Below are 25,787 nucleotides of genomic sequence, written 5' to 3' on the forward strand. Positions count from 1 at the left end.
GCCTCCGACATTTACGTCACTTTCTTTCGTTTGTTTATTTTGCCGTCGCCGGCAAAGTGGTTGGCGCGGTTGGCTGCGCAAAGTACACGTGTAATAAGCGTACTAAGCACTTTCGTGTTTTTTTACCCCGTTGGCTACGCACGCTTCAAGTTAGCCTCCAAATGCAGTACCTCAATGTCATCTCCTTACAAATTCTTATTATCGGTACATTTTGCTGCATAGCATTGTGTGAGCCGACTGTGCAGGAGCTGAAGTGTCAAGGTGAGCTCACCGGATGAATGAACAAATGTTCCTAAGCCGCACTGACGTGCTGTGCAGGACACTACGTGCTCCCAGTAAATAAAAGTTAATCCGTTATGCAGTCTCCCGAGCTGCAAGCGCTTCTTGGCGCTCGCACGGGCGCCTTTCTTTAGTTACAATGCGCGGGTCTTATTTGAAATAAGAAACGAAGATTCAATGTTTCTTCCCCGCTGCATTTCTGTTTCAGGTTATTTACGGTTTTTCTCGTGGTTTCACTTATTTCTCTTGTCTTGTGATTTCAGTGTGCAAAGCATTAGTGAAAGAGTCCGTTGAAGCTATCGCAAAAGTTGACCCCAAAAAGAAGATACCTGTCGGAAGCTTTAGGCTACAAGCTGATGGAACTCAGAAGCAAAAATCGGTACGTGCTTTTACGCTCATTCTGCATTAACGAATCCACCTGCGTTAGCTTTGAAACGTGTGTAAAATTGTGTTCTTTTTTTTATACGTTGTTCTTTAAACAGGCAGTTAAATGAATGATGTAACTTTCTCGCACGGGCTTTTGGCTGATCAACATTTTCAAGACGCAAGTTGATAGAAGTTGTTTTCCATCAGGATTGGTTTCATATATAGAGCTCCCTACAATAATTACCTGAGGGAACTCTGGCGCTGCGATTGTTCAGCCACCATCGGAATGATGGGAAGTACATGCATTGTTATGATCTTTGTGCTTGTGGCTCCAGACATTCTTGCAACTTCGCTTAATACGCTTTATCTGCCTTCATTGTCTCAAATTTCAGAGCAATCATTTCTAAGTGCAGAAGTCTCTGCAAGCACACACATTCACTAATAATTGCAGTGGTTCAGCCTGTAGAGGTGGCCAAATCGAGACGCACCAAGTGTCTGAACGCGCCGACTTTCCACTGATAAATTTATAAGGGCGTTCTATGGCTATTGTCGGTGCAGGCGTAATGGTTTCAATATCGGGCTTCTGTGCTAGCGATCCTGTGTTCGAATCCTGCCTTCGGGCAATTTTAGTAATGTTTAATTACTCATTTATTACGCAGTAGTTTGTTGAATATTGTAAGTTTACAATGTCATGAAACCATCTAAAGTTAGAAGGACAAAGTTTAGGCAAATATATGTGCCTATTTCCCGTAATTTCCATGCTGGCCTCGGTTGCAGCTCCCGTAGGCATTAGTGCCAGAGTTCCCTCAAGTAATTATTATATGAAACTATGGCTTTATAAACAAATTGTGGCACAAATAGCATGACTCGTTATGTCGGTGGAATTGTGAAGTTTGCTTTAAAGAATGTGGAATAGCAGTGAGACATACTTTTACACTCCGAGAGAACCTCTTTGTACAGTAATTTATTGAGACTGCAACTTTAGGCACAGCGCCTATTTTTCTTTTACATCTTTAATTATCGTGTCTATTCAATATATGAGCACACTCATCTATACTATGTTAGTGACAGTGTATGAGCATGCACTATGGGTCTAGAAACATTTTAGTGGCACCTATATTGTGCCTATAAAGGCAAAGTTTCGATGTTTCTGCCTACAATGGATCTTCAGGGTATAACAATTCCTTTCTTCATCTTTTCCCTTGCCTCATCTTGTTTATAATGCTATTTCAGTGGGGGCAAAATGGAAAAACACCCTTACTTAGATTTAGATTTAGATTCTTAGATTTACTTTGCCTACTTAGATTTAGGTACATGTTAAAGAACCCCAGGTGGTAAAAATTTCTGGAGTCCCTACTACGCCATGCCTCGTCAGAAAGTGATTTTCGCACGTAGAACCCCATAATTAAATTTTTTTTTTTATCATCCACTTGGTAACTTGGCTGAGAGCAGTCAATTATGAGAAAATACTTTGCCAGTGTAGAGGCTGTTAATAAAAGCTTTTCTGCCAATAAGAGTACTGCTGTTAGGACTCAAACTGCTGTGCATGATGACACACATGTGCTCAAATCACAATTTTAGCCGACATCATCTAGAAACTTGAATGCTTACGAGCAACTCTGACCAAGAATGTGGGGCTGATATTCAATGTTCAGGAAAGGTTTGCCACCATTCATGATGAACCTGTTGCTGAGAGTTAGTTCAACACTTCAATTTGTCTTTGACAAAAATCCCACACTATCAATACTGTAAGAACTGGGAAAGGTTCTGACTGTGAAAGTTTTGTAAATCCAGAGGGTGTTGGAGCATTGAACGTTGTAAAGTACAAGTATGTGCCGCTAACCAGTGGCGTAGCCAGAAATTTTTTTGCTAGGAGGGGAGATGTACACGATGTGCCCCACCCCCTGGCTATGCCACTGCTGCTAACTTTGGTATATGTTGAACGTACTCCTTTGCTCCATACAAACTAATATGCTCAGTGAAAACAGGCAAAGTGGCAATGTGAAACCTAAATATCTTAAGATGACGATTCTTTGTCACTGCTTTCACCACTTCTCTGTCTTCTTGAATTGGCGCAACTTGGAATGAGTGAAGGATACAAGACACATTGAAAAAAAACGTATAAGAGAAACACAGACAAGTGGCGACCTCCTGTTTTAATATGTTAGCGTTCTTTGGGTACTCCATGCACTTTCTGGGGGCTATCTATCTTTGTTTGTATCTTAACATTTTTCTACCTACCTGGGTCACTTGGCATTCCATGGTCGAATGGTTAACACATTATGCTGTGCAGAAGGAACAGGTTTCGAAACCAACCATTGGGCCAACTTGGGTCACTGAGTATGTTACAATATGTACGTACGTGCTGCTCTCCAACGAACCTTTTTCACACCAAAGAGGGTACTGGGTAGGCACTGCTGTTTGACGCAACCCTTTGGTGCTGACTTGGAGCACTGGGTACGTCGTGCCACTCGGTCTGTGCTGGTTTTAAATGAACCTCGTTGCCACCAACTTGGATAACTAGATATGTGCCACTGGGAATGTGCCGCCTGCACAATGTTAAAAAAGATCCCTTAAATTTCTTCGATGCTGAGCGGAATCAAACCTGTCGCAAGGTTCCTCAAGGACAGCAACCTGACGCGTTAGCAGGCTCTGACACATATGCACTTGTGGGCCGCTTTTCAAGGTACACCTTTCACGCCAATGCATTAGAGAGCTGTGCCAGGGATTTGATGGGTATATGCCACCCAGTGTGCGGCAAGCAAGGGAACAATTCTCAGCATTCGTAGGCACTGGCGTGCAATGCTACATGTCTCGGAGGCCATGTGTGGACTTCTCGGTAGTGCCACTAGATGGTGCAGTGAGTCCAGAACAAAGTGCGAGAGAGGAGCCCGGTTGCCACACGATGTGTTTGTCAGCGTTCGCACACACCAGCGTGTCATGCATTTCGGAGGCCACGCGCAGCCTTCGCAGTGGCGGCACCAGATCTAGTAGTGCCATGTTCTTAGGGAAGTGCCAAAGAGAAGACCCATTGCAGTACATGCATAATACGTAACTCGTTTCAATAGTGGCAATACATTGGCACAAAATTGTTTCAGTGCTACTGCATTACCATCGACAGTCATCGTGGGATGAATTCTGCCATATTCTTTTTCTTGTGTGTTTTTTTTTTCATGTGCCTTGTTTCCTTCACTAATTTTGAGTTGCGCTAATGTCAGAACATGTCATCGAACACCAGCTTGCTGATAGCTCCACCCTTATGAACTTGTGATTTCTGGCCACACCAGATTTCAGATAAATCTTAACTACACCCAACTTGCCTCATTATGTTTTATTGAGAAATTGGAATGAATACACAAAACTGGGGCTTAGTAGGCAGTGTTGGCTAAAGCATAATTTATCTTCAGATACACAGTGGAACTTCTTAATAATTGAACCTGTACATGCCTTAAATGACAGCGTTAGTGCCTGTTATAGGTGCCTAAAACAGCATATTTTAGTGCCGAAAAGCCTGGCCTCTAGTAATTAAGGTCTTTGCTATGCCACAACTAGGGTTCTGCATTTTCTGAGTTAATTTTGTTCCTTAAAAATTGCAGGTTAGTTAATCGGAGCTTTCTTTTGCGACGCAACAATGTTGGAAGTTTTCCGTACCTTTTATCCTTATTTGCCTTTTAGTGCCACCATAATTTAAAGATAGCCTTGATTGATAAAAGAACAAGGCAGTGTAGCCACAGGAACATTTTTATTTACAGTAACATTTGCAATAATAGAAGGATTTATCACAGTTCAAATTTACAGTAATGTGCACATGCATTATTATCAGTGTTTGAATCTGTGTTGTGGTGCACTCTTTCAGATTTAAGCAATGAAGCACCAAAAGTACCCTTTCAATGTTTGTCCTGAATACAGGAAAAGCCAGTAGATTTTGTGCAGTATGTAAAAGGCTCATAGTTTGAGGCATGCACGTCCTCCAGAAATCGACGATGATGTTGATTACTTCAACAGCATAAGCTTGATATTCTGAGAAAACTGCCTTATCATCTAGCCATTGTTGTATCCAAGTGGTAGAATGGCAGAAAACTGCTCATGCATGCCGGAATGCGCAGTTCCACCTTCGAGTTTAGTTTCACGATCTGAGAATAGGCCTGCTGGTTGTTCCAGAATGACCCATTGGGGTTTAAGTTGTAAGAAATGTATTGCTTCATGGTACGGCTGCACTTTTCTTCTACAGCAGTGTATTGTTCTCTGTAGAAGTTATTTGCTTCACATCATTTCCCATTGCCTACAATGTCAAGCGCGGAGTTAACATCTGCACCTAAATTTGTGGTATGTCTGTCATTCCATCAGCTTAGCAGTGCCTGCAGGAGTTCAGAAAAGACAGAGTACACGTCAGGCAAAAGAACAGACTGCTTTTAGTCCCTTATTGATAGCAGTTTGTTTGAATTTTTCTGTAGGAACCTCAGCTTTACGAGCGTGTCATCATGACAATGCCTTCAGCTTCTTACTTTCTGATGTTTATATTATTTAGAAAGACCTCACAGGCCTCGAAAAGGCATAGCGTGAGGGGGCAATATGGTACGATTTATCGCAAGATACAATCAGTAAAAAGATACCGATGCTAAAGGGATTCAAACATTGGTACAAAATGATGAAATTTACATATCTACAGAAAGATGTCAAAAACAAAGAAAAAAGAAAAAGGAATCAACAGATAGGCATTGCATAAGAACAGCAAGAAGCATTACATAAAAGCAGCAAGATGCTTTGCGTTGAGACATTATACACAGCATAATGTAAAAAAAAAATGACATAACGTGTGCCAATACATTGAAAACATAAACGTAGTGGGATTCAGATACGTAGTGGAACTCAACCCTACGCACAGTGTGGAGAAAAATGTTTGACAAAATTACTGCAAAAAGCATCATGATCTCTGAGTGAAGCGATGCTATCTTGAAGGCTGTTCCAAAGACGGATAGCGCGAGGCACTAGTGAAAAGTTGAATGCTTGTGCCACTCCATATATGCAGACATAGCTGAAATTATTGTGCAATCTGTGCGATGTGAAGACGTGGTGTTTCAAGCGTGGTAGGGATAATTCGTCATAGGGAATGAATTTATGGAATAATGACAGCAATGCAATATCACGGCAAGTGCTCTTGACTGTAACGATAGTTTGGCTTTGATCTGCGTAATGCTAGGCTGGGCACTGTAATTATGAGTAATGAACTGACTTGCCCTCTTCTAAATTATTTCCAACGCTTCAATTAGAGAATACTGATGTGGAGGCCAAATGGGAGACGCGTACTTAAGCTGTAAATGTTGTCGCAGTACAGTGCAGTCAATGATAGCATCTGAGAGCCCTGGAAATCAGATTTCTGAGTAAGTTTGAATCTCTAATTTGTTTTACTTACGAGTGTCCTTTCGGTTTTACTGAAACAATTAAAAAACTTGAACCCTAGCCATAAATTACGATTTCTTTGCTTGTGCATTGAAAGCACTTGCTTCCACATGCAGTAACACTATGCTGTCGCATGAAAAGCTGGCTTTGTTTGAGTTGCTTCTGGCCTTCGCTCACGGTCTGCTGTTCGTACTCTGAGGCCCACGCAGGCAGCTGACTAACCATTGTCATCTGCTTATCGCTGCTTTTCCACCCATTCTCATACATGTATTCCTTTAGCTCTCAAACGTGGGCCAGAGGTCCAGCCTTTACAATAAAGAGACCATTCATTCTTTTATTCTTTTTTTTTGTGCCAAAAAAAACTTGGATGCAGCATACTCGATGGCTGTAACTCAAAGCTTCACAAGAAACTCAGCGTGTCACAAGAGCATGCTATTACAAGACAAAGACTTAAGGTGTGTGTATAGGGCACGACAGGTATTTTAGAACAGTTGTCATGCCATAACTGCTTGTGAAATGCAGGAATTCGTCTAATGCCCTTGGGATTGCTGCAACATTGCTTTTAAATACCATTACCATCAAATAACAGCCTTCGGCAGTACACGTGAAATGAAATGCCTTGCTGTGCTAGTCACACTTGCCGCCGGTCGTAGCAGTTCGGAGATTGTTTCTAAATCTGGCAGGTGCTATCTGTCTGCGAGGCTCAATCCTTAGTGTATAGCATTTTCTGTGATCTGTGTTTTACAATGCAGCCAGCGAACTATGCCATGGCGGGGATATATAGTGTGTAGCCATTACATTCTGAAGGGGCCTATAAGTGTAGATTTTATTCTTTATTTGCACTGTATATGGTAATTCTGAATTCAGAGTATATTGTCATGGGTTATAGAAACAGTGTAGAGGCAAACACATTAGCAGAAACTCAGCCTCTTCATTGAGCAAAGTTGACCCCAGGAAGCAATGCTGCATTTGGAAGGACAATAGCTGCAAGCAGATTCGGCACTTTGAATCCCACTGCTTAAGGTAATTTGCTGTTTCCCATGCATCTAGTACATTTTGTGGCATAGTACAACCACATGCAGTAGCCAATGCTTTACCAGTTACCCATTGCCCAGCATTGACTTACTACTTTTAAATTGAGAGTGTGCTAGTTTTTCCCTGTCCTCACCTCAAGCAGCTAGTGCATTGAGACAGTGTGACATTGCACCACCTTTGGGATTGGCCCTGGTCTGTGATAGAAAGGACGTGCCTGGCTTTGCACGGTGTGCAACCCTATTATGAACAACAAAAAAAGTGATACCTGCATGAACAAAACAAAAGTGAGACCTGTTTGGGATGGTTAACACAGCTGCACATCTCGCTCTCATGTGCTCTGGACTGCGATGCGCAGCTGTGCAACAGCCACACAAAGAGCAAAACAGCAACTAGACAAGAAAGCAAAAACACAGGCAGAAACAGAGTATGGTACAGAACAGTATTTAAAGGGCCCCTGAAACGGTTCGGACAAATTTTGTAGGCGCGTAAGGTACAGCTTAAGTAGAACATTCGCACCACAATTTAAGTGAAGCGTTACGTATTAATGGAGCTGCAAGCGATTAGAAGTTACCCTCCTCCCTAGCTATGCTTTTCCTCCTCAACTCGCTCGCCGAGCGAGCGGCGCTAAGCTCCGCCTTCACCGGTTCAGCGTCACGATGCGACGTCACATCGCTCACTTCCGGTTGTTTAGGAGCACGCCCCCTCCCGCGCGAGACCTCTCCGCTAGCCGCTTGGCCGTCGACCGAGAGCTATCGAAGCAGCGTGCGTTGCGAGCATTCTGTCGTAGCGCCGAACGTGTCCGGTACTCCGCTAAAAACAGGCAAGCTGGTCATTTCGGCAAATGACTGGAGGCATAAACTCAAGCTGATGAAGGAACTTCAGCGTAGACGTACGTGAGCAGCCTGATCGGTCTGCACGGTCCAGACACTTGCTAGCGCAGCGCTTAACCAGTCAAACAAAGCGCTAATATTGCTCTAACCAAGTGTAAAGCATTTTAAACATTTATAAATCAACGTGTTGATGATCACACTCCTGCGAAAAATACACACCAGCAGCAAAGAATACACTTCGTTGCTGCTACTGTGTATGGTTGAGCTCTGTGCCACCAGGTGGCTGCACCGTGCAGACCGTTCACATTTGCCCTTCTGCTCATCTCGTGGCTCATCCCGGCACAGTCAAGCGGCCGGACCCTGTCTCCTTGCGCTTGCGTTTGCCCTAATACTGTACTCGCGGTTTGCAGGTCGCTAGGTTTGCAGTCCACAAGGCAACAAAGTCGAATCATAGTGCTCGCGAAAAGACTGAGACCGACTCTGACCGCGGAGCTCTCGTCAAAATGGAGTACGTTGTAACACAAGCAGACGACACTTGCTGTGTGCCGGAAGTGCCGAAGTGTACTAAAAAACTATTCTTGTGTATTCTCTTTAAGTTATTTTCTTTTTACAAAAACAAAGTAACTAACATTCCAACTATTACGAGCATCATTTGTTCACCATAAAGTTGGAAAAATTATCGACTACGCGCCCTGGTCAGCCAATCAGATAGCTCGCCCATGTGACGTAATATGGGTTATTTGCATCATATGGGTAGGGGCGGCTTAAAATTCCGCCGAGCAGTGCGCTGCGATCGGCAGCGATGGGTATTTTTAAAACCTTATAATAAATTACACGCTTTACGCAGAGCACTTAGATGCATCAATTAATGATCAGAAGAACCTAGTCTAACGACTCAGTACGTTTGTAGAAAATCGCCAAAATCGTTTCAGGGTCCCTTTAAGCTTCACTTCGAAAATCATGTGTGATGGTTTCTTTAGATTTTTACTGGGATTTTTTTCAGTTCTACAGAAAAGCTATTTTTATTACAAATATATTTGTTTCTTAATCCATGAGTTCCACCCTAATTGGCTAGTTTCTTGTTCTATGCTTAATGTATAATGAAAATGCTTAGTTGCTTACTAGAGTGTTGCGCTCCACATGACTCACACTTCTGACCGAATGCAGCTGAAGTGTGTGTCATAGAGAATGTTTTTCTCAGTAGTACTTCTAGTACTACTCTTGTGATAATGAAAGCTATTGATGAGTTGTCACGAGGCTACTCTCTTAATGCATTTGCCAAGTTTTAGAACTTGAGAAATAGCACATTATTTAATGGTTGCATACAGTGTAGTATGGCTGAGTGGCAAGTCCTGCTTAGGCCACATGGCCGGTCTGAATTGTTAAAAGGTCCCGGAATCATCCCTCGGTCTAAATGAGATAACATAGTCTGCAAGTAGCATACATTGCTGTCAACATCTCAGCCAAGTTATGCTGCTGTGCGCAGAGCTCGCAAGTGGAAAGTGAAATCATCTTTCTCTCAAACGCTCCCTTTCCAACACAATCCTGCTCCTCCATCTTTTCTTGATGGTTTATTTCCTAATGAAGCGGTTTGCAATATGCCGCTTCTAATGGTAGCCGTGGTCTGCTATGTAGCACAGATACCATGGCTGCTGCGGTGCTCTGCCACGAGTCTAGTGGCTAGGTGCACTGCGGCTCGATCAGTACAACTGCGTCTGGCTTACATTTAGTGCGTCATAGGCAACAAAATCAGAAGTAGTGGTTTCTATGTTGACATGCAAAATGAAATTTTAACTGCGAGCCACAGTGGCATTTAGAAGGCCACAAAAAGAGCCAGCGAACTATGCCAGCCAGCAATGTGTTGTGGGCACAATCCGCTCGGCTGTAGCCTTCACAGTGCGAGGCATTGAAGAAGGAGCGGAAGCACCACTAATGCAGTGTTTGATTGCCAATAACTGCGCTTCTGCGGAATGCTTTGAAGTACTTTTTTTGGTAAAATATTTTTGAAATAGTCTATTTTGACTTGGAATGCATTTCTCCTCTTCGATAAAAAGCGGTTCAGGGCCCCTTTAAGGGCGGCACAAACTGACTTGCCAATGTCTTGTACATATACCCAATCATCTCGCACTGTTGTTCTTTCTTATTTTTCATGTTCCACTTGTGCTCTTTTTAATTCCAGATTCCCTATGCTGGTTCTGAGGCGCATATGCACGATGTCCTTGATGAGGTGTGCAACCAGATGGACAATTATGCACAGGCAACACACAAGGAGAATGGAGAGCTCATCCTTGTCAATCTTAGCAAGGATGTTGAAAAGCTAAGCACTTACCAAGTTGTTGCTGATCCCACTGCTAACGGAAAAATTAAGCAACTGGTTAGTTTCACTCTTGATTTTATTTTTGTTTTTAGCCATTGCTATGGCTCACACACTTGGGGCATGCGTGTAACATTAAGGGACCCCTCAGCAGTTTTAAGCCTTGTTTGCAGATATAAGCTCAGTGCATAAATCATGTGGTGGCAATTAGTGTTTGCAAAGTATTACTTTTATGAATTGCCAAAAGCCTGGAAAACAACTTGGTGATTCCTGTGAAATGCAGTGTGTGCAAAACCACCTTTGAAAATTTGCCATAGAGCTTAAAAACAAAGGAGACAAAAGAAAGAGAAAGAGGAGGGAAGGGGTACAGTTCATGACAAAAAAGCTTTTTTATTCGGTCTCTGATGTGGGAGAATAGAGAAAAAAAGATTGTTGTCCAGTTTGGCGTAAGTGGCACCCAGATAAACACTAAAATACAGCGTGGCCACCCTGCGCACACGCAGAATGCTGTAGCAGCTTTGCGCATAGTGCGCCTCCGCTATTTTCAGAATTTAGCAGGCGATGCCAACTCTCGCAAAGAACGGGCGCTAAGAAATAGTGTTGTCAAACATGGCGGCGCCCATAGCTTACTTCACTGTGAATTCTCATGATGGCTACACTCTCACTCTCATTGATCGTCATTAACTATTGAAATGAGTTTTTGCTTTCCCTAAACTCACCTGAAATGTTAGTTATCAGTGCATAGCGGCTCCAATTTCCTAGATCTATTGGTAATTACGGTGTCCATAGGCCTGACGAGGCACGTCCGCATAGCAACGGAATGGTTGCTAATGGATTGTCTTGGCTTGGATACGTTTGTCACGAGGCATCAGATGCCACCCTGTCACTGAAAGACTTCCTTATGTTTACGTTCCCGTACTTTAAACTAAAAGTCTTGAAGAAATGCACGTGAGGTGATAAACTCTATTCTAGACCTATCTACTGTCTAAAAATGCTGCTTTGACTACTCTTCACTAGATGGCGAGCCAGTCAGCTTTAGAGCTTTGACTACCAATACCTACATGGTGCGGTGAGGTTTTGCGTTTTGCAGCGCAACATTGTTTAACACTATACCAAAACTCTGTCGAATAGTGACCCGCAAAGGTTTTTCATACAGAACACGCTAACACAAGCATTTTATGCTACACTAAAGCTCTCTCGTGTGCAGGTGCTAGTTGATGTAATGGATGGGGGCCTGTACTTTAGGGAGGTTAGATCGCCTCATCGCAACTAAACCATTCATTTATTTCTATGTCGCCTACTACAGAATCATATTATTTCAATTCTTGTGGCAGAGCACTCCCTAGATAGTGTTTTACAAGTTCTGGTATACTTTAAACAAGATTTCCAACAGGCTCTGTAACCTAAGCTAAGAAGGAATCACGTCGATGAAACAATGCAGGCTGTATGGCAAATGCAGCATGATGACAATGAGATGACGATGGCATGATGAGCATCGGAAGATGAAGTTGGAATGATGCAATCGCCACAATGGCATCACGAGTGCATACCTAGTGGCCCAAGCTATCATACAACCTTGGCCACTAGGTTGATGTAAAAGGTGTAATGACGATAGCATGACGAGTCAGATGATGAAACTGGAAGGAAGACAATAGAATGGCCATGACGGCACCACCACGACAAGCTAGTAGAAACCTAGTGTGCCTAGCTGGTAGACGACCTGGGCCAGTGGCTCATCGTAAGCAGCTAGATAGTAGGTAGATAGACAGGCTTGTAGCGGCGTGACGATTGCCGCCAGAGCCAGTGAAGAAGATAGCTCATGTGTGGGTCGCGTGAGAAAAAGAACACGCTGGTGTGCTTGACCTGAGCCGCCACGGTATCGACTGCTCCCGAGATTCCACGGCGCCGTGGCCACAGCAGCTACCTTTTCGTGCTACCTCCCACAGGCTCAATACGGCTGCAGTAAGCAAAGAATGCTAATCACATTAAAATGTAGCAGGGGTCGGAGGCTTGTTAACACAGCCAGTAGGATAAATACAGAGAACCAGTAGTGATTAATAAAACACAGTTCACTAAACGAGAATTCATTTGTTAGTGTGTGCACGTGTTAGGCAAGCCATACGACAATGCTTACAAGCACAGTACAACAGCAGCTGCAGTAAAGTTTCATTATTTCAACCATCATTACTTTAGAAAAAAAAATAACTTGCCTTCTGGTGCCATCAAGCATGTGCATTATTTTGTTGTGATCATCATCAGCCTATATTTAGGTCCATTGCCAGGCCTGGTCCAATGAATTTCAATTACCTTATTTTGTGCTAGCAGATTCCAAGTTGTGCTTGTATAGTATTTGCTAATTTCATCACACCACCTGATTCTTAAACGGCCTCAACTGTGGTTTCCTTCCCTTGGCACCCATTTTGTGACTTTAGAAGACCACCAGAGGATTATTTCATGGCATCAAACTCTCATTAATTTGGACTTATTGGGCCAAGCGCCACTTATAATTTGGATGACACCTGAAACGTGCCTGCACGAAGTGCCAGATATCTGCAACGCAAAAGAGCAACAGCAATGCTAGCACCCAACCAAAATAATGCAGGAAAGTCCACATCATCATCAACGTTACTGTGAACTGCATGAATTGCACTGGAACAGCAGGAAAACTTTGTGCCTTTTTCGTCGTTGCATGTACTACTACACTTGGCGCCCTATTTGCCGCATAACTTAAGAACTGCATGGTCGTCCTACGTGATTGTGTCGATAACGACTGGCGTCAAATCTGCCAGCTACGTCATGATAGATGAGCAATTGCCGGCCAGCTCATTAGTGTGGAAATAATATTGATATGGGCATGGCAGCAAAGAATTGGAGTTCCACACACGATGTGACGCAGCGAAGCAATAGGTGGCACAATAATATGCCTGTAAATCTTTCACTGTTTATTCTCGTATTGGTAGGAGTTAAAGGGAAGCTGAAGGGTTTTCCAGAAAAAATGGGCGAAGAGCTGTACATAATGGTTTTCAACCCTCCGAATTCGTATATCACATCGAAATTGAGCGAAAAAAGCGCAAGCAGAATTTATTTCGATAAAAACAGCAGCAGGAGACTCGGGGTGGCTCACGCGCCTCGTTTCCGCCTGTGATTGGTCCTGCACCTTGTGACGTCAACAATGGTGTTCGTCTGGACCAACCGCTGCCGCCACACATGAAGCACGGTGCAAGGTGGTTTGACACTGTTGTTTTGTTGGGACGGTAATGGTAAATTTCGAGAGCTTTCGTTTCTCTGAGGAGTTCGGCTTTGCTCCCTACATGTACGAGCCGATTGCGAGGAGCTGGCCTCTCAAAGAAGCATAAGATGCTGGTAGAAAACAGTGCTTTCGACGTGAACGAAAGCGAAGTGTTAGCATTTCCTCGTGTTAGAAATGTTCTTTGGAGAGTAAGTTTTTTGCAAAGATGCTTTCAGCGATCCAATGAGATCGTTTCCGGTCAAACAACTGTAACCGTTATGTTCCTGCATGCCTCCTCGTGGAACATAAGCGGGGATGCGATCGTCGGCATGTGTGCGCTTCCCCAAACCTGTCCGCATTCTACACAGGCGGTTTACATGCGGGAAAAGTTTTCTGGCTCTTTTAGCACGTGTAGTGACCTTCACGAGCGCGCCATCCGCACGCTACTCATAACCGGAGCCGGAATTCCGTCGGCTACGTGAGACAGCCGGTTTCTCTCTCTGCGGGAGAGAAGGGGGAGCGCAGCGTCTTGGCGTGCGCCGCCTTTCAAACACATGCAGACTTTACACTTGCACTGTATTATTGTAGCTGCATGTAGGATGTTTCACAACACACGTGCGAATCGAAAATTAATGGCGGTTTGTGACGAAACCTACATCAAAGGTGGGAGATAAACATTCACCTTCCGTTCAGCGTACTAACACGAAGGAGCTAGCAGTAAATCAAAATCCAGGCTTGGACGAGTTCGTGTATTCATAAGCTCTTCCAAGACCAGTTACCATCCTTCCGCCCGCACTCGTCCCGTCTTTGCGCATTCGTTGCCCTGACCTTTTCGTGCTGCGTTTAGAAAGCCTGCTAGCAGCAAGTTGTACTCTCACTCATTCACGCATTATTGATAAACTCTACTAGTAATCGTCGTCACGGAAGTGGTTAGAGCACCGCACTGTTGTTCTTGAGCGCTTGTAATTCTTTAGGTTGACTGCAGTCTCCCACTGAGCCAAAAGCTTGTTGTCTTGCGTGAAGTAATGGAACATCGAAAAATTGTTGCGGTCGCTGATATGCTTGCAACCGTAGTCTGCACAGAACGCCGGTAGGATAGGCCCACTACTTCAATTGATGCTGTGCACGTCAACTACCACTCTACACACACACACAAACAAAGAAATGCAGGGTCGAGCGAAGCAGATTATGACAGCACGCATGCAGAAACAAGCACGGTCAGGCACGGTCGTGGAGACTGCAAAGGGGCGGAGCACCAGTGCTGACGCCACTATGCCACGGTTTCCGGTCTCCGCTCGCATCGTGAACGTCAGCAGTGCTCGACGGGGGGCGGAGCGACAGCACAGTTTTAACCGACAATTATGTCGCTCCTAAGTGAAAAATCACCCCCAAAATTTTACCTTCATGGTTTTTAACGTTCCCGCATCCCTATATGAGCGTCTTATTGAATTCGACAGACCCTTCAGCTTCCCTTTAACTTCCAGATGCATGGAAGTGATCTGCTTTTGAGAATAAAAGAAAAAACATTCTTCAATGTGGACTTTAGTTGGTGCATCTTTTTTTGAGGAGGTGACCATCCATGGTAATAAATGTAGGGATGATGAGCCTATGGGAGACGTGGAATGACATAGCGTCTACTTTCTTGTCTTTCATATCCTGCCTTTTGCTTCTTACCATTGGTTTATTTTAATTCTTTCAGCCTGGGGCTGGCTTACAGATCAGCTTCAGAGCATGGCATCAGTCAGTCATAGATCTCCAGGTGCATTATTATTTTCTCTTGTGGCATCAGCAGAAGTGCAATGTCATCTGCAGTAAATCTTGCAGTTTAGTGCAGTACCAGTTGCACTGAATCTAGGCAGATGCACCTAGAGCAGTCTCCTGCAAAGAAGAAGAAAACTATTAATTGTGGAGGTTTTGGTCTGTTATTGATGTGGAAAGACAGGGCTCATTCTTCGGTCTCTTTCCTATCCTGCCTTTCCCACTTTTATGCCTGGCCTAATTAATTTTTCACCTCAGTGCTGGTTTATAGGTAAGTTGCAGGTTGTGGCATTAACCAATCACAGCAGCGGGTGGCATGACTCTGCTTTTTTCTGCTTTAGCGTCGGTGGAGTGCCTCGGAGGTAAAACCTCTTATTGCCGTTCTTTGGGACTGGAGTTCGATTCCACTCGGGGCACTGCCTATTCTTGATAAGCATCCCAGAAAGCACTTTGAGATTACTGCAACGTACACCATCGGCAGTGGCATACATCTAAACGAACTGGGGTGTAAACCCATGACAGCTATCACTAAAAGCGCATTTACTTGGATTAAGACTTGATACCTAAGCCACTGCCACACAGTGAGGGAAGTTGCAGAAGGATGAAAATTGTAGCTTCCGTAGTGCTTTTTTGCAAAATAGAAATGAGGGTTGTGGATTTCTTCAGTAAGTTACGACATTAGGTATGCAACAAGCATTAGTTAATTTTTACCATCGAACTTTATGCCTGAAGTAAGGTCGTCTTTACCGCGAAGGTACCTACACTCACTGCAAGCTGTTCTCAATGTTCTTTGCATCAAAAAATAAAGCTTAGAGGTCATGTTCACTCCTCAAACAAGCCATGATGATACTGCTCCACATTTGCACAAGTGGTTCTGCCTCTTCCATAAGCTCATCAGATGCAGTGGTAAATTTTGTGAAGGCGTTAAATTCAAGACATCGCATTTGAGGTCATTGGTGGCAGTAGAGTTATCTTGATTTCGTCACTCTGGAATTGTCACAGTCACACTCCTTCTTTTGTTACTCTAAGGCAGCCTCCCAGTGTTTTACATCACCCTTCCATCATGGCCCTAATGGACTAGTTGCTGACATCAGACTACTTCACTACAGTTAAATCTACAAGGGACACAGCATGATTTATCATTGGATACCAGGCCACTACGGCATCTCTGGGAATGACCATGCTGATGACGCTACCTAACCTGCACACAATGGTGTCGATGTATGACAATACCACTGTTGAGAATGGATGGCGACACAAGATTTCAAGTGCTGGCACAAAAACTTACCCTGGTGCAGTGTAGTTCAACCAAATGCTTGAACACTTGTCTCCATGGAGTGTCCGCAGTTCCTTATTCTACCTGGGTTGACACAAGCTAAAGCAGTGCTTCTGCGCTGCCTGTGGCTGTTGCTCAGTGTAGGATTCGTGAGCGCCTGCTTGTTCTATGTTGGAATGGTTGGCCATCCTGCCATTGTGCAGCTGCAAGGAGATGATCAGGCATATCCTCAGTGACTGCTCTCATCACAGTGTGGCTAGAAAAGAGCCGCCAACTGTGCCTAACAGATTGCTCAGTTGCTTTTGGACAGAGGAGGGAATCCTAGGACTCTGTTCCTGGCCATGTTCGATGCAGAAGGCTTCATTGCTTTGTTTCCTGGTAACATGTGGACATTGTGACATACTTAGTGTGTTCGCATGCTTCAGCTCATTGTGTGCATAATTTTTCTCCTTTCTATTTCTTTTTGGGTTTCATTCTATCATCTTTAATTCCTTATGCACCTTATTCTAGCACAAGTTAACCAGCTGGTTTTACATTGGCTGAACTCTGTCTCTCCCCCTCTTTTTCCTCTATGTTGTTTTCTTGAGATATTCAGTACTGCAACATTTGGTAAACTTGAAAATTTGTTCCCTTCCCATGAACTCCACATCAGCAAGGTTTCACCGTAACACCAGCATCGTGAAGTCCACACTGTGCAAAATGTGATGACAGGAATGTGCTGATAACAATCGTAACGCAGGTTTAAGTTCACATGAATCATTTCATGACCGCTTAGAATGTTGACAGCATCCTGCAACATGGCCAGAATTATAGATATTATTGTTTAATAACTTCACAATGTAGGACACTCTGAACAAGAGTTGTAGAAGACAGAAAAATCTAAATGGCAAGCACCTTTCTTTCGTGCATGTGTGTGTATCGCAGGAAGGTGCATGGTTGTAGTTGGAATTGGTGAACTCTTTCTTGTTGCAAATTCATAGTAAAGCCTGTTTCATGAAAGAGTAGTTAGCTGTTTGCTCGCATATGCTGTCGCACTACTAGTGTCGCAACTTGACATATCGCCTATTGCTACGCTTGCAACCCACAACGCAACAAGGGTGAACCATGGTGCTTGCGAAAAGAAAGCTTGAGACCAACACTGACCATGCTGCTTGTGTGGCCATGGAGCACATTGTAATACTGGCTGTGTTCCGGAAGTGCTTGAGCTTAGGGATAAATTGTTTTGTATACTCTTTGTCACTTTTTTTTTTATAAAAACAAATTAACCAATGCCTGTGGCCTCATTGATAGAATAGTGAGCTTGTGTGCTGGAGGTACCATGATTAAATTTGGCTGGTAGACAATTTTATTTATTTAGCTTTATGTATTTCAATGATATATATATATATATATATATATATATATATATCTGGAACATTCTATCCATGGCAGCAATGATGGCGAAAATTCGCCTGGGGTGTCCATCTCTCATGTAATACCCCATTGGGCTCTGGAGCCTTTGAGGTATAATAAATAAAGAGATAACTAAATAAATAAATAAATAAGTGCTGTCACAATTAAGTACATAAATATAGAAACAGCAACAGTGTATACATTGTACGAAATGGCTAATGAAAGAACATTATTCCATAAAATAATCTAGACGGCAGTATTGAGTACTTTGACAGCAGTTATGAATACTGAGAGGCACTTCGAGTTTGCACTATGCCATGACTTGGCACACATGTCGATCTGCAGTGAGTTTAAGATTGGACAAATGTAGACACTCAGCCATTCTACATTTACCAAGTGTTCATTTACTTTAAGTTCGCCAAGGATATTCGTCTACACACACTCACGTGTGCCTGTCTGCCTGAGAGAGGCTGTGTCCATGCGCATGCCACTAACATATGACAAACAGTGTGAAGACTGGACACAGAGAACAATGAGACGCAACAAAGTGGTGTTGAGTCAGTGCTTCATTGTATCTGCTTTTTGCCCTTTGGTTCCCATCCTTGTTTCTTTTTCATGCTAAGCTGTCTACCAGTCAGTCCACATAAACACAATTTCGTGCTTGAAATGTAAACAGGTCTTCCTCCAGGATTTAGATGAAAGGGATCCTGAACCACCCCTCGGGCTTGGTGAAAAAACATAGCCCACAGATAGCATGCACTGCTGTGAACATCTCAGCCAAGTTTTGCTGTTGTACGCAGCGCGTGGAGCTCGCCAGCACGGCATGAAGGCACCTTTCTCTCAAACACTCTTTTCATCAGGAGCCTGCTCCTCATTCTCTTCTGGATGCTTTGTTTTGTAATAAGACGGATTCTCATACGCGGCCGCTATTGGCAAATAGCTGCTTGTCAGTTAAGAAAGGTGTTCGAATCAGTGCACTTCTTCCTACTGTTACTGTGTATATTTATTGACGAATTTCAATAAATAGGCTGAAGTAAGTGAAAATCTGCTTTGGAATTTTGATAATTATGTACTTCTGCTGGAAGCTGACTATCGTCTGTTCATGCTCGGCTGTGGCCGCCTGCACAGGAATTAAGCTGGCCACCCTTCTTATCGTGTCGTAGCTGATGGGTCTCGCTTACTTCGACTAGTGTTGAACGCTCAACTAGTCTCGAATCACGCGAGCCTTAAGGTCAGACCACATGCACGCTTGCCAGTGTGCGCTGAATCCTGGCTGCTTCTGGCGCCTTGGAAAACTTATTGATGGTGCTTAAGAATGCGCTAGTTGGATGTGGCTACTATCCGACGGTCAAACTGGTGAAGGACAAGGCTGGTCTGCACCACATAGCATGGTCCAACTGTGGCATATGAGTGCGAGGATGCACTCAAGCCCTGTTGTGCACAAAGCACACACTGTGCATACGTACTACAATTGCATGTAGCTGCGGTCTGTAACATAGCGTAAATACTGTGGCTGCCACGGGGTGCTGCAATGAGCACATGGCTAAGCGCACTTATTGAGGACAACCACATTCGGCTTACGTTTGGCGTGCCGTAGCACCAAAATCGGAAGTAGTGGCGTCTGCGTTAACATCCAAAATTAAATTTGAACTGCCCGCCACAGTTGTGGGCACGCCCCACTCTACTGTAGCCTTCGCAGTGCATGGCATTGAAGAAGGAGCGGAAGCGCTGTGAAGGCTGTGTTTGATTGCCAATAACCCCACTTCTGCTGGACGCATTGGAGTACTTTTCTGCGGCAAAGTATTTCTGACCTATTTTACTTCAAATTCATTTCTCCTCTTCGATAAACAGTGGTTCGGGTCCCTTTAGAAAAGGAGGGGGGTGGGTTGCTGCAAACATTGGGTGAGGTCCAGTATTTCATTCGCTAAAGTGTGTTGACGCTTTGCCATTGCTATTATTCTTCATCAGCTCCACAATGTGAAGTATGATTAGTAGAATTTAATTACCTTGAAAACAATTCCTACAATTTGGGAAAGCGAACAACTGCATGCTATAGGCATAGCATTCACTTAGTATGCTACTATTGCTAGTTTTATTTTGGTGCTGTGTGCTTTCATGAAGGTGCTCTGTTATGTAGGGGCATATCTGTAGAACAGTTACTTTTGCCTTAATCTCACTCAGAAAGATGGTATACAATAATTTTTGGCATTCCAAGTTTTAAAATGTGCATTTTTCATGCCTGTAGCAACATTATATCAGTTATTTCATTGGTTCTGGAAGTATTGGATTGGGCTAGTTGGTGCTGTATTGTTATTTTAGCATAGAAAGGCACATGGCGTGATGTGAGAAAGTCACACTCAGTTGTGAGCTCTTCGGGCTTTTGCCCCAGACAACTCCCTACAGTGCTCGTCAATGTTTTTCTCATTTCTTTCCATGTTGAAATGACAGTAGTTTAGTGGTGTGCTTGCATCTATGTTCAATTCTTTTTTTCATTTTTTTGCAGTGTGAAGATATGATTGGGGAGTATGAAGATGATTACGTGCGAGTTTTCTCAAAGCACAAGATAAGGGTGGAGCCCCAAGCCTTCAGGTTGCTTTGTGAAAACAACAAAGGTAAAAAATGCTTTGGCAATTTTATATATACATGCTTGTCTGTACTCGTGTACTCATCTCATGTATATACTATGCTGATGTACTCATCTTGTATATGTGTTCATGAAATAAGGGTTTACCATATTGACCAGCCACGGGCTCTACCATTCGAGCGTTCGTGCAATGCGTCTTTCGTGGGCTCATGATCGTTTTCACTACACGTAGGCAGAAATTTTTGCCATAATCAAAATTGACATAAGGCTTCTATCTTTTAAAAGCAGTAGCTATTAGAGAGATTACAGGAAACAATGTCCTCCAAAAATAACAGGCCTCAAAGCATGTTTCTTGTGTAAAAAATTGTATGTAACGTATAAAACATCGTTAAAAAATATCTTTTGTAGCAAGGCATGCAAGGGGCACAAGTAGCAGACAGTTATAGCAAAAGTGTTTTCTTTACTGGAATTGGAGGAATGAAATGGGCCAGCTTGGCAATTCCAGTAGAGGGAATAGTCCAACTCTCACCATTCCATAGAGTTAAAGCAGTGAAATTACAAGAGATCTCTAGTCTCTGGAATGAGAATGGAACAGATGTCGCCACTCTGCAACTATGACCTGAATCGAAATTCTGTTTAGTTACTCAACAATGAGAAAAGAAAATGGGAGTAAAAGCAGAAAGAAAAATGTTGATGATGAGGGCGGAAATGGTGGCTTGAATGAACATGAACAGGAAAAACTCCTTAAAGCCTCAAATCCTGACCACTCCTGCTCAGAAATTTGACGATAGTTTTTAAAGCATTTGTGCTGATGGTTAGGGTTTGACCAAGGTTGCAAGAGAAACTTTTCAGGCTAAGGTGGATTGTTGAACGTTTACAGAAGCTCTGCAAGTGATTGCAAAGTGTCTGATTGATCAGACAGGTGCACAACACGCTCTGTAGTCTTAGGTATGGCACGCTTTTTGCAGTCCAGATTGTATGCACAGCTGATAAGTGGTAAGTACTGTAGTGTCAAATGAACACCACATCTAGTGCTAACCTATACAGCAACTTACATGACTTCTCTTGGTTGCCTGCGGTAATTTCAGTCGCCTGCCTGGGTTGATCTTATTAAGATCGACCCGCTCAACTCTATTGAATTTTTGAATATTACGGTTACGCTTTGGTAGTCTGAGTGGTGGAATAAATGTGCCAAGTTGTGCCAAGAGCAGTGCCTTATGTTTCGCTGCTCCAAAATAAAATTCTTGCGAAAAAATTGTGGCAAGCCGGCACCGCCTGTTAAACAGATGTGATCACACCCCTGTGAGCAACAGATGGACAAGCATCTAGCAGTGACCCTTTGAGAGATTAGGAACCAGGTAGACCTCAGTTTAGAAGTGCAATGAATGGAAACTGCCTGTGAGATGAAACCAAAACTGATCGCTGTGCATTCTCACGTGCATGTATGCATGAGTGGTCGCTGAAACACCAGCATAAAAAAGTTGTGGAATGAAAACCAAGAAACTACGGAGCAAGTAAAAATTATATCTGCACAGGGTGGCAGCACTTGCTGGGCAATAAAGAGTTGAAAAAATTGTCGTGTTTTTCAAACGTACAGGTGGCGCTGTAAATATACAGCATCGTCCATTTGGGTCTTGTTTGCAGTACCGCATACCTACGGCATTGACCACAAAAGGGTTAATCAGAACCTTCATCACAACCCCGAGTGATCGGGAGAGCAGATTCCAAGGTTGTAATTTCTACAGCATTCACGTGATTCATTGCACAGTTGTGCAAAGGAGATTTTGCCCGTTAGAAGTAAATAAACCTGTCAACGTCTTCACTGTATCTTCAATTTAATTGCGTATGTCTGATAGGGCATGGGCTCCCGTACACACCTTTCTTTTGCACTCTTTCTTCTTTTTTTCGCTCGATTAAAGCACGGCAATTGCACAAATGCCTGTTGCAAGTTAAAATCATAGAAGTGTCTTTGTGCCACGGTATACCCACTGGGCAAGCCATTCTATCAATAATTAACAAAGCTAGTGTGTTTTTTATATCCCGAATGCTGCATTGATATCTAGAAAGCCTACTCTGCTATATTTATTGAATATTTCAGTAAATGTTAAGACCATGTGGTGTAGAGATATACATTCCTCACAGCACCAGAAGTACTTACCATTGCTCTAACTCTAATTATTGCCTTCGCCATGATCTGCATCAAAATGTGAAATAGCTGTTCCACCATTGTGGTCCACAGGTCGCATGAGAAATCACCTAATGATAAAAAAGGAGGTAAAATGTTTGAGAGAAGGGGAAAGAAAATATTTGTTACGTGTTTTACTAGAATTACTGATGTGTCGGGACCATAGATTACAGGATTATTTCATTTTCTATAATATAACTTAAGTCAGAGGTTTCGGAAATGACCAAAAGAGAGAAATTCATTAAAGGGCCCCTCACCAAGTGTGGCCATTTTGAGCTGACAAGCCCAGAGCATACATTACACACTAGTGATCACATTTGCAAAGGATTATATCGCTCAGCACCGCGGAAAGGTCTGAAATTTCAATCCAAACCTCGTTTTCCCTTTCTCTCATGTTCCTACGCCTACGTAGTCTGGTCCGCAATGTGACATTGCTTGTAGTGACACGTGGCTTCGAGAATTATTCAAGGCAACATCTGTTATCTGTGTGATCAGTTGCTTGAATTGACGAATTGAAGTTTAGAAAAATAATAAAACACACAAACGGAATGTCTGCGTGTTTTTTGCTTACTTCGCACTAAAACAAGAAAGATGTACTTCTGCTTCGTCTTCGTGTTCCCACGGTCGTGCAGTCATATGTGCAGGACCGAAACTATGCCATTTTCTGCCATGTTGCAGCGCGTGTTCATGCTCTGCGATCCACTTGTTCTGCCTCAGTATTCGTATAGCTCTGAATTATACCGCTAGTCATGTGTCCTTGTGCACAACGCGCAAAATCATGTGCTGCGTGAAACGAGACATCACAACGCCAACAGCTGAAGTGCGCAGCGCCAAAAAAAAAAATTGAGGAGAAAAACAAAAATGAAGGCGGGGTCCATGTCATAGGAGTCACGCGATCCTCGAGGTTCGGTGTGGGAGAATGCAGGGAAAAAATTTCGCTTGTGGAGGCTAGACGGGGCAAGTGGAGAGAGTGTCTTGCTTGGCAGTGGAGCTCGCCTTGTGAAATCATGGGTTCGTGGCACTGAAATATTTGTATCTCATATATTAATGAGCCGATTAGAAAAATTTTTGTGGCAAAACTCTCCCTAGAAAGCACGTAACAACTTCCAGCATATAACCAAAATTTCCTATGGGGCCTGGTGAGGGGCCCTTTCAAAATGTTGCCTATTGCTACCCAGTTATTTCTGCATCATCCTGAAGAACCTTGGAAAATTTCTACAATGTCTTATGTTTTCAGTCTATATGCCGGACACGATAAAGAGGTTGAAGAAATATTGATTGTGAGCTGTGCCTAGTTCTCAATAGAATTTCTCAATTTTTGAAATGTTGGAAGAAGACTTGAGAAGGAGTGTCATGTTTACACATAGAATTTGTTGCTAATGGCATTAAAAGTATGCTAAAGAGGAATGATTACCTGGATTGGAAAATTACATTTATGGAATTCCACAAATGCCAGCCTTCCTGCACCTGCTGGTATGGCTTAGGAGCTATGGCATTCTACTGCAGAGGTTTAGGTCCCAAGTTCGATTTCCCGCCACCACAGCCACATATTAAAGGGGGTGAAATGCAAAAAGCCTCTTTTACTTGGATCTTCCACTATGTTTCTTGTAGCTCCAGGATTCATCGGGAAATGAAACCCCATGAATAAATCAATCAAGCAGTCAGTTTTCCTGTGAGCAGAGTCTTGGTAGTCTTGACAAGAAGCAAAAGTGATAGGAGGGCTTGATGTTATTGTGCTAACTCCTTGTGCTGTCATAAGATTTTACACTGCAGCTGCTTGGAACTAGTGAATAGCTTATGGATGTTGAGGGATTGCTTTGCATTCTGAATGAACCAAAGACTCAACCTACTTAGTTTCCATGGACTATAACAGCACAAATGCAGGTCCGGACATGCGAAAATACTATGAAGCTGATGATGTCACACTGCATGCCAGTGTTGTGGTCCATAGGCGAAAATAAAAAAAGCGAAACTATCTGTTCCACAGAGAACCGACCAACCTGCCAAATAAATGCAAGTAATGTAATCTAATAATACTCCACACCGCTTAACTTGGTGTTCCTCATCAGTGTACCATTGAGGCTTAAGTCAAGCTTTGTGCCAATTAAATCCCTCTTTTCTCTTTTTTTTTTCAGAAATCTGTGGAGAAAAGGTCAAGGAAGAATTGTAGCTGCCATTGTCCACTTCAGTGTCGCTACTGCGCGTGCAGCTTTACCCAATGATGGAAATTTTTTTGTGTGTGAAAAGGCATACCCAAGTCTGTCAAGGGTGCTGACATTGCATTCCTATTTATTTGGCACTGTGTGCCTGCATTCATTTGTTTGTGTGATATTGTGTTACGTTATGATGGTTATGACATAACCTTATACGATCCTGACGGTTAAACCGCATTGTCTAGCTGAAGGCACATTTAACATTCTTTCAGAGAGTGCACTCAGTGTTCTCAAATTCGTGTATACTCCAGCCGATGTACGAAACTTTCGGAAGCATGTAATTGCTCAAAATACGTTACTGCTCTATGCAATAAAGAATGCACATGAGAAAAAAAACACATTTGCTTGCAACCACATGTTTACGTGTTGGAACTGCATCTAATAAAGATTTTTGCTCTTGCATACTTGAAAGCAAACACATTGCTTTTTTTATTTAGAGTAAAGCTTCATGAATATTCAAAACTTTGAATATGATTGGGGCAGTCCTCACTATTTAATTTCATAATCTGATATTCGAAGTGCGAAATAAATTGTTAAGGCTGTACAGTGCGCTAATTATGGACTTCAAACGAAAAGCAATTGGAAGTGGCTGTAGTTTTAAGCACTGCTTCTGATATTGGCTTTAAAGGGGCTTTACCAACCCTTCACATTCATCTGTAAATGTATTCTGTAAGTGAACTTACGAGGCAGGTCTTGTAGTTAAATGCAATGTATGGAGCTAACAAGTGCAAGGTAAAAATAGCTCCCCTTCAGACAAACACCTTCACCTTGCCATTTCTAGATCTGCTGGCCCGCTGCCAACTAATGGCTGCCTTTGGGTGATTGTCACGGTGACACGAGCACAAAATTCACAGGAGTATATGAATAGCGCTTACATAATGCGATTTTTTTGGGTATTAATCTTATTTGATGGAACAAATGAGAGG

At 43.1% G+C, this 25,787-nt stretch overlaps 1 protein-coding gene across 1 annotated transcript; it reads left to right on the plus strand.

Annotated features, from left to right (window-relative positions):
* Positions 1 to 27: 27 nt before the first annotated feature.
* sel (canopy family protein seele) lies at positions 28 to 25,265 on the plus strand. Its single transcript, XM_065449817.2, has 5 exons — positions 28 to 261; positions 543 to 658; positions 10,090 to 10,284; positions 20,383 to 20,491; positions 24,784 to 25,265. The coding sequence occupies exons 1-5, from the start codon at positions 162 to 164 to the stop codon at positions 24,816 to 24,818; spliced, it is 555 nt and encodes a 184-aa protein (XP_065305889.1). The 5' UTR covers positions 28 to 161; the 3' UTR covers positions 24,819 to 25,265.
* The last annotated feature ends 522 nt before the right edge of the window (positions 25,266 to 25,787 follow it).

The sequence above is a fragment of the Dermacentor albipictus genome, chromosome 4 (genome assembly GCF_038994185.2).
Source record: "Dermacentor albipictus isolate Rhodes 1998 colony chromosome 4, USDA_Dalb.pri_finalv2, whole genome shotgun sequence".
Lineage (NCBI taxonomy): Eukaryota > Metazoa > Arthropoda > Arachnida > Ixodida > Ixodidae > Dermacentor > Dermacentor albipictus.

Bases quoted from the DNA above. Each gene is read 5' to 3' on its own strand.
- sel (XM_065449817.2), top strand. From the start codon at position 162: ATGCAGTACCTCAATGTCATCTCCTTACAAATTCTTATTATCGGTACA. The intron at 659-10,089 runs GTACGTGCTTTT...TTTTAATTCCAG, and splicing joins GAACTCAGAAGCAAAAATCG to ATTCCCTATGCTGGTTCTGA. The intron at 10,285-20,382 runs GTTAGTTTCACT...ATTTTTTTGCAG, and splicing joins ACGGAAAAATTAAGCAACTG to TGTGAAGATATGATTGGGGA.